This window comes from Dama dama, chromosome 20, assembly GCF_033118175.1.
Source record: "Dama dama isolate Ldn47 chromosome 20, ASM3311817v1, whole genome shotgun sequence".
NCBI classification, from domain to species: domain Eukaryota; kingdom Metazoa; phylum Chordata; class Mammalia; order Artiodactyla; family Cervidae; genus Dama; species Dama dama.
In genome coordinates, this window is record NC_083700.1 from 36366227 (window position 1) to 36380645 (window position 14419).

Here is a 14419-nt window from a genome sequence, read left to right on the forward strand (position 1 = left end):
TGGTGTGCTGCAGTCTATGGGGTCACAAAGAGTCGGACATGACTGAGTGACTGAACTGAACTGATACTAGAAGTTGGTGAGTGTCCTGGAAAATTAATTTAACAGTATAATGCTACTCAGGGGTTCTGCGAGTGGTTTATGATTTTAACTGAGGTGGTCAGGTGATGAACAAAACTAGAGATTTGTTTTTCTTCCTTTTGGTTGTTTAGTAGAGAGCTCGTTCAGCAGTTTTGAATTTTCTTCATAGTAGAACAGGCTAATATCAGCTGCTGGCTTCACAAGCTCCCCTTTCTAACAAGGTCACTTGGATGACCAGTGCTGTAGTCTCTTTGGGCTGCTGTAACAAAATACCATAGACCAAGGGTCTTATAAACCCTAGAAATGTGTGGCTCATGCTTCTGGATGTTGGGAAGTTCAAGGTGAAGGTGCTGACAGATTTGGTATCTGGTAATGACCTGCTCTCTGGTTCACAGAAGGTGCTGTGTGTCCTCAGTTGGTGGAAAGGAACGAGGAAGGTCTGTGGGATTGCTTTTATGAGAGCACTAATCACATTCATGTGGGCTTCATTCTCATGATCTAAGCACCTCCGCAAAGCCTCAGTTCCTAGCGCCATCACATGAGGCATTAAGTTTCAACATATGAATCTGGGGGATGGTGAGGGGGTCACAAATATCTGGTCCATAGTAAAACGGGAGTTTCTACTATTATAAACTCACATAAATACCCTAATCCATCTGAAGAGCAGGCTACTGAACTTTGACCATGGTATGGGCAGAGCTTCCATGCTCATCCTCAGCAGTAGGACAGTGGGAATTGAGGGACTATGTGCCCTCTAACTACTTCTTTGCTTGTATATCACTTCCCACCCCACCCTCCACAATAATCTCATGTTTTTCTCTGTACCACATGCCACAATTGGTATGTATCCGTGGCTCTTTTATGGGGCATTGGGGTAGGCCTCATTGTGAAAATAACTGTTGAATAAAAACTCAAGGAAACGCACAGAGGAGCCAGTGCAAAGGCAGGCACACTCATGAGGTGTGCAGTGTGAACAGAGCAGCAGAGATGGAGACAGAGAGCAGATCAGCCTATGTGCGGCTGTGGACGGCTTTAGCTTTTACTCTGGAAGAAATGGGAAGCCATTGGAAGGATTTAAACAGAGGGGAAACATGGTCTGGCTGTAATAGGATTGTTCTAGGGAGCCTGGCTGGCTACAGTCCGTAGGATTGACAAGAATAGACTGAACACATGAGCGCAGCAACAGTGTGGAATCAGGAAGGCCAATCAGGAGGCTTATGCAGCAATTCGGCAGCCTGGACCAACACGCAGCTAGACAGGTGATATACTGGGTTGGCTAAAATGTTCATTCAGGTTTTTCTATAATATCGTATGGAAAAACCTGAATTAACTTTTTGGCCAACCCAGTATTATGATGGTGACCCAGCAGGATATTCTGACACATCAGATGTGAGATAGAATAGCAAGGGAATATTCTAAGATGACTGTAAGGTTTTGGGCTTAAGCAACTGGAAGATTGGAGATTTTTTTTTTAGGGAAGTACTTAAATGGAGCCTAAATTCTACTCACAGCACTATCTAAGATGAGTGATTTCTGTATCTCAGTATCAACTCTCTTTCTTCACTAATTTGTAAGCTCTTTTGAAGTCTGATGCTCTGTCTTTAAGAGTAAGCATTTAGAATAAAGTTCACATCTTGGTAAACCAGATGCCTATAAATAATCTGAAGTCCCCTGAAATGTCAAATGATCTCATTTTCCATAACAATAAGGCCTTATTATACTCAGTTTTTCTCATTAATGGCTTTATATATTTAGATTGTGCAGTATTGAATACCGAGTAGCTGTTTATATTCACAATAAGTCTAAGTATTCCTTGTCATATCTTTGAATTTTGGGTTAGAGGAGATTTGTCCATTTACCAGATGTTAGCATTCAATTAAATAAAACCAATATTATATATAGTGAAGAGAGAGAGTTGATACTGAGATACAGAAATCACTCGTCTTAGTGCTGTGAGTAGAATTTAGGCTCCATTTGAGTACTTAACTAAAAAAAAAAAAAAAAAATCCAATCTTCCAGTTGCTTAAGCCAAAAACCTTACAGTCATCTTAGAATATTCTCTTGCTATTCTATCTCACATCTGATGTGTCAGAATGTCCTGCTGGGTCACCATCGTAATTCAACCAATCTGAATTCGTTTCTTCAGTGACAATATATAAAATACACAATAAACCCTGTGTATCTGAGAGAAATTAGGGGAACAGGTATTTGATACTATGTCTATGAATGTTGCTGCAAGTCTAAGAAGACATGACTAGGTTCCAAAATAAAACTAGGCTAAGGATCACAAATTTAAATTAAACATTCATTAAATTCTCAACATGTTCTCTGTTGCTAGGCCATCTGTAGATGATCCTGGTAAAAGGAACTCCTGGATCCTTCATAGTGGGTCCACACAGGAACATAGTTCTTCAGGAAAACCTCTAGGCCATTACTGGGCCCAAACTCAGGGACAACTGTATTGATGATGGTACCGTTGGTACAACTGTCTGATATTTTTTACTGATAATTTTTTTTTTTAACATAAATGAGTGTGAATACCTGTGGTTGTTACAACTAAAGGCTCAGCATTAGGTAATTCCTGCCCCAGAGAATAATTACCAAATGCTTAACCTCATCTTCAGTTATACAAATGATGGATAATTAAGTGGTAGTTCAAAAATACTTTGATTTGATATCAATACCTTAAGGACAAGTGTTGATTGAGCTTGGTCTCTGCAGTGTACAAATTTCAAATGTTATTGAAAATTGAGTGGATTTTCATTTGCTCATGAACATGAATAGCCTAATCAAGGCAGAGCGTAACATTTTAAAGCAATGCTAAGTTAACCTTGACAAGAGAAATATGTGTCGATACCAGCTCACTAGTACTTTTTATTCTACTGTGAACATTGTGTTCCTTTTTTAATTGACATACTTCTGTGGCTCTGTCCTCTCAGTCAAGTCTCAGAACTAAATAATATTCAGTAGTGATTTGCCAGTCAGTTTATAATGGTTATGCCAATAGCTTCTGTTTCTGTTAGAAAATGTCAGTATTTCAAGTTTTAACATGGAAGAGTTAATATTTGACTGTACTTTTAATAATTCCTAATGAGAATTATCAAGTCACTAGACTATGAGCCACTTATTTGCTAATGTTCCATAAACATTAGCCTATTTGAATACCAGGTATTATATGAAATTAACCAGAGAGACCTACCTGGCTGTGATGGTCTCTCTGAGCAATGTTCTCCATCTGTGCTAATAAGGAGTTGAAAGTATTTGAGGAAGGAGGAAAGTTAGGCCCTAAACTAAGGCATGAGGTTTGCAAATGACTGTTTCAATGAAAAAGGTCTCAACATAGATTTAATATTATCTCAGTGGATACAGATATGAATAAAAGTTCTTTCTCTTAAAAAGCTTCCTGGAATAAGGTGATGTACTAGCACCAGGCTCCCTATAGTACTAGGTGGTGAATGAATTTTAGGCCAGGAAGTAAAAGGAATGGGAGGTGATAATCCCTCAATGTTCCCATTTGAATGTCACTGTTACTCAGCTGTTTCTATTCCATTCCAGGATATGCACCTGCCAATAATTTTTATATTAGCATCTTGGTACAATAATGTAGAAAAGGTTTATCTGTATGTGTGTGTAGAAATAGGTGGATATAGTCTCTCTATGGGCATAAATGTTTTATAGGCTAAACCATTTCACAAAATATGTTTATCAAATACTTTATTCTGACATTGCTTACATCTAGATTTAAGTCCATACTTTCCTAGGGAGACACATTCTTTTACACTCTTATCTCCGTAGGTGCCAGGCATTCAAATACTGTTTTGCCAGCTTACAAGAATTTAGGACCCAAAAGCAGTGAAAATTGATATGTAGAAAGACTGACAACAATAAGTCATGCTACAATGTGTAGAAAACTAGAAAGCATCTTACCAGGACTTACAATGTTTGGCTGAGAGCTACATATTGGAATGTAAGAAGTTAATCAGTTTCTCTCCTGAGAAGATTCCTCAGGCCTATGGTATGGTTAATGCCATGAGACATACAGTATTTAATAGCTGTTCAGCATCTCAGAAAAAAGTGATAGTTGCTGTAGGAATATCACTGATAGATTATGGCTCTCAGGGATCCTGGGCAACAAGACATGAACATATTTCATGTTCTTTCCTTTGTTTGTGCCAGTTTTTGTTGGGAGTCTTTGAGCAGTTAAGTGAGCAAAGATGAGCTCAACGAATAGGAGGAGGAACTATCTACATAAATTTGCGATTTAAGTACCATTTAGTTGTGATTTCATTGATTTCTTATTTCTTCCTTCTAGAGTTAACTTATCTTTTGTTATCTTTCAGACTCTTGACTTGAATTACCTTCATTAGAAATTACGGGGAAATAACACTTCTTTTTATTACTCCATGGATAAATAGTCCCAGAGAGAGAATCAAGGATGGACACTTAGAAAACAGTTTGAGGAGCAAATTCTCCTCATTACACGGAAGTAATGAGTAGAATGAAGAGTTCTGCCAAACGTGGGATAGGAATCTTGGCACCAGATTTTCTGCCAATAGTAGTTAGGGTGCCATTTTCCTCAGTTAGAGATGGCATCCTTTCCTCTCTTTAACGATAGATATAACATGACCTCAAAAACCAAACAAACCAGTTACATTGCATGGTGATACAAAGTCAATTGCACAGATTATAAAATTAGTTGTATGGGCACATACTGCTACATTTAAAAAAAAAAAAGTGTAACTTGGAACATGCAGTGGACTAGAGAGAACTTTGATTATCAACAAGGATACACTTCAGGGTAGGTTAAATATGGGAGGCCACTTATGAAAAAAGTGTCATGCATGCATCAATTTATATATGAACCCAAGAATCACTGAACCCCTCCTTTCAGTTCCTCTGCGCAGTCTGTTTGGTTGGAATCTAAGCATCCCCTTAATGAGCTACTGCTATTCTTAGGTACAAGAGTATGTTAAGAACCCAGATTCTTTCAAGTTCATCCTTAAGGTGAAGTCTGCCTTCTCAAGAACCAGGATGGTAGCTATCGCATTCCAGACAGCAGGGTAGAATAAAGAAGAAGAGAAGGGTGAAGGTGTGTGCCAGCTGCCTTCCCAGGAAAGATGCCTCATGATCAACTTTTGCTTACATCCCATCCCAGTAGCAAGAACTTAGTAATAGAGTCTCTGGGCAAACATAGCTCAACCAAATAACTTATTACATGGATCAAGGGGAGAATAAACATTGGGAGAAAGTTTACAATCACACTTCGTTTTCTACTGCAATGGCACCTTGGCATCAGCAGGGAGAGTTTTAAAACTGTCTAAGGTGGTACCTGAAGCAGAGGGATAGATGCAGAGTAGGCAGCAGTGAAGAGCCTTGACTTGAGTCACACTGCCTAGGTTTGAATCTAGGTTGTCCTCAAATATGAAGAAGAAATATCATGGGTACCTTCCTCTGAGTTTTTGTGATAATTAAATGAATATAAAGCACTGAGTATGCCATCTGATACTTTCAAACCATTTGATAACTTTAGCCCTGATTATTAAAAGTAAAGTGAGAGGTTTTGAGCATCTAAACGCATAGATTATTTTCTGTACATTCCTACAACTGGGGGATATATTTACTCTCTTTTCCAGATATTTTATTTTTGGAAATAAGCTACCATGCACTTGCTTGTTTGGAAAGTGAGGGTGGTTCATAACAAATTTTATGAGTGATTTTCTTGAATTTTCAATGGGTTCTGCATATTTCATTGATGCCACCCTATAGGCTCTTACTTCTTTATATCAGTTTTAATGTGAAGCATATTACATTAAGAATTTACATGATCCCCATCTTCACTGATGTGAGAAAGTAGGAATTGTGTACCACACCAAGAGAAGGCCATTCTTGGATGGAAAGGGTTCAATGATGGCAGCTTCGAGGGGAATGCTGTGTTCACCTATAAAGGGATGAATCACTCTGAATTGCATTAATGTCGATCAAAATGTAAAAAATCTGGCCTGTTCTTCATCTAGAAATGGTAATAGGAGACAAATGGGTGAAAATGAAGCTTGATATTTCAACTTTGATGTGACAATTTTCTTAAGATTATAGACAACGAAATAGCTGTGTCAAGATATGTTTTGCCAACACCTAAATGCTCTTTGCTTCTCTCTTTTTCTTTCCTTCTCTAAGCCCCTTCTTTGTTCTGTGGGTTTTCTTTTGTAACTCCACCAGACTACAGCTTTGTCCCCCCTTCTTCCACTCCTTTCTGGTCAGGTACTGCTTTACTGCTTTTATATGTCTTTTCAACTTGCTTTTGTTTGCAAGTATTTTGACTTCTGTGTATGGCTTCTCATATAGACACATCTCCTCACAAAGAGCCCCTCCAGTCACATTCCCACCATGCACTTTCCTTTTCTCTGTCATCAAGTCATCGTTTGTCTTGACATTCCAATCCTCTAGTTTTATGTGTGTGCTCATGTTATGTATTTCAGCAAGACATTTTTTCTTTCATCAGTTGGAAAGAGTTGAGAGGCGAAAGTATAAAGGGAGAATGAAGTGCTTTCTAAAACTAGTTTTCTTGAGGATCAGAAATTTTAGTCGGGAAAAGCCAGTGTTCATGTCTTTCCATTAAGAAAATAAACAGGACCAAAATCCCAACTTTATCTCCAAATATAAGAATAGAATTTAGTTCATATTGCTTTGAAGGATGACTGTTCATCTGCTTGTACAGGGCATTCTGGCCTTAATTTCTGTCATTAGCCAGAGAATGTAAGGGCTATTTATGTGACATGTAAGGAGTACATGATGACCGAATAAAGTATGTTTTCTTACAGAGTTTTAAAAATTAACCTGTAAGTCCCAATGGAATAATAAAATATAGTACTAGAAGGCCCTTACAAGTCATCTAGTATAGACCTTTCATTTTATAGGTGAGAAGAATGTGGCCCAGAGGGGTTCAGAGCACTGTACAAGGTCACACAGTTAAGTTGATGATGGGTTTTTCCATCACTGGGGTGTTTTTATGTGCACGGCTCTGAGTAGTGCCCTAGTAATGGGATGGTTTTCAGTAAGGAAACTATTAAAGTGGTTTGTGTCCGAACAGTAAAATAAAATGACCTATTTTTGCTCCCTTTACAGTTCTGAAATCTACAGCATTGCCATTCGTTTATCTTATGATGGACACCTGGAGACTAAAAAATTTCTATCATTGCAAAGCTCTGGAAAATAGGCCAGAGATCCCAGTCTCCAAGAGGGCACACTTTTCCAGGGTGACAGACATAATTGTAGCTGCCTAGACACTGGGAACTGTTAAAAATATGATGTATGGCATTTCCCATGGGTTTTTTTCCTATCTTATACTTCAGTTTCTCTACCGTTTAAGGTTTATAAAGTTCCACCATTCCCAGATGAGTGATTCTCAGAACCACTGAAAATATAATTGAAAATACTTTATAACCCCAAGGAGCAACAGGTAGAGATGTTAATATGAAATGTGTTCTGAAACACCAGAGATGAACAGATGTCCAGCTTGAACTGAGTTTTCCTTTCAGGACAGGCAGGTGAGGGCAAAGAAGAGGTTAGCTCCTCTTCTACCATTAAGAAAAAATCTAAGTATAGGAGGCGAACACCCTGAATCTTATTTTTGGTCATGTATTTCAGTAAAGATTTTCTATACCATCTGAGCCACCAGGGAAGTTCTATAAGATTTGTATGAAACAAAGAAGATACATGGATGGCGTTTATTATTTTTTTCCATGAAACATGATTTAAGCTTCTTCACAAGTGAAATTATATATAAAAGAGTAACTGTCTCTAAAATAGCTTTAACTAAAAAAAGGCTGTCTGGAGGGAGGAGATGCCATTTGACTAGAAGTGATGACATGGATTTAGTAGGAGCCTTTCAGAACAACAACAAAAAAAAAGTTGATTGTTTTGAGTCTTAGCTGACAAGCTTACAAGATAAAAATGTGAAGCTTTTACCATAGAGGTTCTAGTTAAAAATGGATTACTATGCCATCAATAGGAAATTTATGCTAGTTATTTGATTCTGTCACCTTAGATAGTAACTTAGATATTAAGCTTTTTTCCCGCCAAACTACAAAAACTAGTCCCTGTTTGGAAGTTCCTATGAAGAACATGAAAACCGAATAATGGGTCTTTAAACTTTGTGAACCTGACTAGCGCTGATTGAATTGAAACAGCAGTTCTGCTGCTTTCAAGCCCCTCTGCCATCATCACTAGTCTGTAATGAAATCACGGCTGTGCATCTTGATAGCATCTCTAACATCCATCTGATTAGCTTCTTATAGTTGGTAAAGTGCAAATCCATTCTGACGCCCCATCATTTCTTTACAGTGTTAAGTCCAAAGGTGCTGGGCATCGCCATTGCTCGGTATGACTTCTGTGCCAGAGATATGCGAGAACTGTCCCTGCTGAAAGGAGATGTGGTGAAGATTTACACGAAGATGAGTGCGAATGGCTGGTGGAGAGGAGAAGTAAATGGCAGGGTGAGCGTCCCTCTCAAGGTGTTCATCATGTACATGAAGGGGGCTGGGCAGCCACCGGCACCCATGGGCTGGGGGGGAACCCCTACACTACCTTACAGTTGTCGCCCCCACAGAGGCCTGGCTCCACATGGGTGGTGTTCCTTACTGAAAACAGGGACTCCAGAAAAATGCACTGTGTGACTAGGATACTGACATAAATAAAGTTTACTTAGGCAAATTTGATGGCTTCCTATTGGGAAAAGGGTTTAGGAGCATGTCAGTTCTTTTGAGTCTGTAAGCCTCTTTTTTTTTTTTTTTTTTTTTTGTAAGCCTCTTTTTAAGTCTAGAGCATCAACTTTATGTGGAGCACAAAAGATCTGTGAGGGTCACTGGCCTAAATTAGAAAGAGCAGGCATGGGACCTCTGTCTTTGTATCTTGTTCTATAGCAGAAAGAGAGAGCATTAAGTAGTAAACCTCTTAATTTACATATTTGTGTCCTGGCAGATTAGAACACTGTTGAAGCGTATTTTATTCCACCCTTTCTACCACTCGCTCTATTGGGCTTTTAGGAGCAGTTTAAACCAATCCTCTTCATCTGCAGTGGGCATTAAACCCCAGCTTAATTCTGGGTGTTATGAAAATGAAATGTTCTGTTTGCAAAGCATTTTGAAGTGCTGGATAGAGAGTCACATTGCTGTGTTGGTTGCTTTTCCTTTTTAGGTGGGCTGGTTTCCATCCACGTATGTGGAAGAGGATGAATAAATTCCAGTCCAGCGTTGCACTGCACCAGGAATTTCAGAGAAGGGATTACCAGCAGCCTGTACAGCATTATGAATTCACTGAAGTGTTTAAAAAGCTGCCTTTCTGGCTATTCAACATCTTCCCTCTCTTTCCCCTCCTAAGTCTTAATGCTGGGATTTCTAAAGATGCTGGTACTGACAGATTAATGGCTCGCCTAGAGCTATGCAAGAAGCAGCCTGCCCGTCTGTCATCGTCAGGGACCAGGGCAAAGCCAAAAGCTCTTCTTCCCCCAGAAAGCCCTGAAAGCACATTGGTTCATGTTTCTTTTTATTTTGTCCAGTGAGACGCCATGAATGCCAGCCATTAGTAAATGTTTAATGTGTATTTACTTTCTTCTCATGTGCCATTCTCCAGAATTTTTGATGGTACAAAGAAGCAGAAGTTTAATTTTGCTTTCTCCAGCAGGAAGAAAAATGGGAGTTCTGCCACTGGGGCAGCTTATTGAAAAGGTCCAGCATTACTTGTCTTAAATTGCCCGGCAAGGTGACTCATTGCCTGGCAAACACTTTTACCTCCCCACTACCACCAATGTTCCTCATGTGAAAGTTTAAGAGGCAAATGCTCAGCTTTGCTTAGTAAGTGACATATGTGGGAGGGAGGAGTTAATTATTCATTTGAAGTCCGGATTATATTTGCAAACTTTCTCATAAGAAGACATACCCAAAAAAAGTGGATAAAAGAGTATCTTCATGTTAAATCTTCACAACCTTCATGATTTCATAGGGTTATTTTAGAAAATGTAGTACTTCACTTTATGAGATAATCTTGGCTGTGTATGTTTTTTTAGGTAGTTACAAGTAACCTGAGTTAAGGTGCCATTGTTTACATAAACAGACCAATGACTATGATTTATAGTAAGTCACTTCAGAGAAGCAACATTATTAACATATGCCTTTTCCTCCTTGCTGACTCCCCTGCCCAAATGAAAAAGACCTGGGACATACATGCTGATTCCCACATTCTCCTGGAGTATTTACAGTAGCACAAACAACCTCATTGAGGATTTGAGAAGGAAAGCACATTAAGGTCCTTTATGCATTTCAGGGACATGACGGAGGGTCACTAGACTTTTCTGATCTTATCCACTGTGGGCTCCCAGCACTCACTGTGGCTCTTCCCGTCTGAGTCCATTTCCGGGTGTGTATTAACTGGTGGGAAGATAAGTCTGCGGTGCATTTATTTGACCAAGTCTTCACTGTTTATATGAGGAGTCTAAGTACATTTTTCCTGGGATGTACAGAGTGCCCAGTCAAGAGAATCAAGTTAAGACACTAACTTGGCCCTTTCCTGATGAAATATTTTCTCCATAGCAGAAATCATGTTCTGACAAGACTCAGTGTCTCTACAGAAAACATTAGAAGCATTAACTTCATAGAGCCAAATTAGGAACATTTAGTTCTGAAATCTTGGATCATCTTTAAAATGAGGTGGGTGTGACTGGCCTTCTCCCCAACCCACTGAGGGCCAGAACTTGATGTTCAGTGAATACTTCTTCCTTTAGAGACCCTCGTGGGCTAGGACTTCTCAAATAGGATAGATTCAGGACCTTTACCTCAGAATTATGTAAACTGTGATTGCGTTTTAGAAAAGTTACTTGCTAAAACCAGTTAAGTTTTTGTATATGTGTAAATGATCATGAAATTGAGTTTTATAAGATGTTCTGTATAGTGGTTACACACTCAAGGTGTCTCTTAGAGTGGATTCTTTCCCGTAAAGTCTTACCTGCAACATTGTGTCTGGGTAATGTTTTGTCTGTTACTGTCTGCCAGATGTTACTGAGAGAGCAGCTTCATACAAACTGAAACACTCCTATGTAAAGTACTGTAGCTTGTGCTGTTTCTTTTGTTGTTATTTTAGCCAAAAGACTCCCTCTCTTGCTGCATTTCATGGACCTGGGCGTTTCCCAGCAGAGGATATTAGCATCCCTTTTCATGACCTTACCATTTACATCTTTGTCTATGTTTAATACTTCATCTTGGAAACTTTAAATGCTGCGGATTTGTGTAGATTTCTAATACCAAAGACAGAAGTAAATGTTTTCCATATACTTTGTCTTGCCTGTATGCAGCCCTGTGTAATATGGTGAATTAGAGTGGTATTTCACTTTGTAATATTTTGTAAATATGTCAATATAATAAATAGTTACTACTTGCATTACATCAATTGAGAGCTGAAGTCTTTCCATCGAACAGTTCCATACATAATTCAGCATGTGCAGATCTCATCATAAACACAAGACTAGAAGCCCTAACTGTGATCTGCAATAGTTGCAGATAATATATCATTGACACGCTTACCATGTGCCACAGTCTAAATGCCTTATGTGCTCTAATTTACAATAACCCCAGGAGGTATAACCCCGTAGTATCTCCACTTTTCAGATGAAGGAACAGGCATTTTGAGAGGCTGTAGCTTGACCCACCTTACAGAGCTGGCAAGTGTCAGAGATGTAGTTCCAACTTGGGTGGTCTGACTCCAGACACTGTACCACCACACTTAATAGGGGCAAAAGGGTTTCCTTGGTGACTCAGCGGCAAAGAATCTGCCTGCCAACGCAGGAGACACAGGTTCGATCCCTGAGTCAGGAAGATTCCCTTGAGATGGAAATGGGAACCCACTCCAATATTCTTGCCTGGGAGATCCCATTAGACAGAGAAGCCTGGTGGGCCACAGTCCACAGTTTCGCAAAGGGTCAGACGTGACTTAGAAACTAAATAAAAACAACAGGGGCAAAAGGGAGATGAGGGATGTAAGGCTGCATAGTCAAGCAGCTGTGATACAAAAGAGTGGTTCAAATGATTGAAGAGGAACACAATTCAGAAACATTCTCCTATTCCTGCCTCCTAAAAGAGAGCCTCAAATAGATACTGCCAGAGAGATAGGTGTCAGAGATTGACCTTCTTCTACTTTCATTCAGCCTTTCCATAGAAAATGATGAAGTGCTAAGCCAGACAGACTTGGAGGCAAGTTTCCCTTGGCAGAGCAGGCCTGAGGGTTGTCCCCAGTGGTAGAGGCAGGCTGGCTCAGAACATCAGGGAAGCCCATTCCTTCTAAGGAGCGGGGAAGGTCAGTTCCAAGGTAATAGCGTCTGATGTCACCAGCACACTGTGCTCAGAAATACAAAATCTCCCCTATTTCATTACAGTATGGTGGGTTACCCCAGTCCTGACTCCCACTACTTGAAGGACTGATTTCTTTGGATTTCTCTTCAACATGTTATCATTGATGGGACTTTAGACCTTGTATCTTATCATCACCACTCTTACCACTACCAATCATGATAAGAACTCCCTCTTTATTTATTAGTTAACATGGGAATAACCCTTATAACTCATTAAAATATTGTCTTCCATCAAGTAATTGAAGTAAAATATATCGATAATTAGTCTTTAAGTGCCTTGCTTTGTTCTATTTGACAACTGTACAGAAGAGTGAAGAAAGCATCTCTGGGTTCCCATCCCATCCCCACCACACAGGGGCTCAGCCAATCAATATAATAACAGAAGATACTTGATAGGATGATTGTGGGACTCAACTGAGACTGTACATATAAAGTGTACTTGTGTCTGGCTTACACTGAACCATTTTTATCACTGACATTATGGCGGTCACTGTCAGATGAATTTGCTGTCAAATTTGGGTAGTTGCTATATGAATCTTTGAATTCCTTCAGTGTAAGTCAGGCTCACTTATTGGATTAAGGGGCAAAACTACAGATTCTCAATCAGTCTTTCTAGGAATGATGTTAAATCATTTGGTATCGTAGAAAGTAGAGCTTTTAGCAGTTGCACCTGGGTTCAAACCCCAGCACCGGTTCAAACCCCAGCACCACCAATGGCTTTCTGGGCACCAATTTCATTTTCTGTAATAAAGGGATAATTATAAGTGTCTGAGAGAGCTGAAGGATAAACCATAACATATGAAGAAAAAGATGCCAGTAAAGAGCCTGGCACATGGTAGGTACTCAAGAAATGTTGATCTCCTTCCCCTGATGAATTGTAAGATGCTTAGGGACCAGATTATGGACTGGAAGCTTTAATTTTAAATACTAAAGCTCATGTTTTCTTACACATGATTACATTTTGAGCATTCAAATTACAGATGGAATAAAAAGGTGTGTGTTCAGGAAGATTAATATTCAAACCCACAAACAACCTCAGAAGTTGCATTTAACAGCTCTACATTATTTTGACTAGGAAAATAGGATTATCACCCACCTCACAATCATTTAGACTTAGTCTATTAGTCACTTCATTTTTCACTGAAACTAGTTTTCTGGGATTGGTTGAGCTCTGATTAGAAATGTTATGCTCCAGAGTCTGGCAGACTTTGGAAGGTATCTTATTGTAAGTAATGAACAAAAGTCCCTAAAAAGAGGTCAGAAGAAATCCTTTCTCAAGTTAGGTGCCATCAGCTAGACAGGATTCAGGGAAATAGTGACAGAAAAACAACTCCTCTTTGAAGCACTCTAGACTGGCTCTGTCAGGAAGTTCCAGAATTTCTAGGCACAGTACAATCACAGTGACCCAGACATTGAGAGACCTCAGAGCAGAAACAGAATGAACACAAATCACTCCTCGCCCTGTCTGCTAATGGACACTGGGGTCCACGTTGAGCCTGGGGGTGAGGAGTAAACCCAAGAATAGTGGACCCCCCGCCCCTGCTGGCACAGTCCTGGCCCCCTGTCCAGCTGAGCGACCCTGGGGAAAGCACACAGAGCCCCTGAATCTTTGTCTCTGAGAATGAAGGGGTTAACCAGTTGAAAACCATTATTTCTATCTAAGGTCCATGGTTTTATGAAGTTATTCTGAACCACAGAAGAAACAAGAAGACTTCACCAACGTATAGAGGTTTTAGAATATGCTAGTACTAACTAGGAAAGTCAAATCTCTGTTCAGCTGTACTCAAAATTCTTTGCACAATCACTTCATGGCTGTAAGTGGACAGGGGCAGATCTGTGGGTCTGCTGTATGCACCATGGTACCCTGAGTACCCATCCACTGGCACATGCTGGAAGCCAGGGATGTTCATGGAGTGAACAGGTCCCCAGCGCTCCTGTGTGGGGACC

General features: G+C 39.8%; 1 protein-coding gene across 2 annotated transcripts in view; it reads left to right on the forward strand.

Moving 5' to 3' along the window:
- Positions 1 to 11514, forward strand: part of VAV3 (vav guanine nucleotide exchange factor 3) — a 414579-nt gene extending 403065 nt beyond the window's left edge. For both annotated transcript variants that reach the window (XM_061121261.1, XM_061121262.1), the window contains exons 26-27: positions 8419 to 8570; positions 9271 to 11514. In XM_061121261.1, the coding sequence (XP_060977244.1) occupies positions 8419 to 8570; positions 9271 to 9312 (194 nt within the window). In that variant the 3' untranslated portion in view covers positions 9313 to 11514. The remainder of the gene's footprint in view (positions 1 to 8418; positions 8571 to 9270) is intronic.
- Positions 11515 to 14419: the final 2905 nt, after the last annotated feature.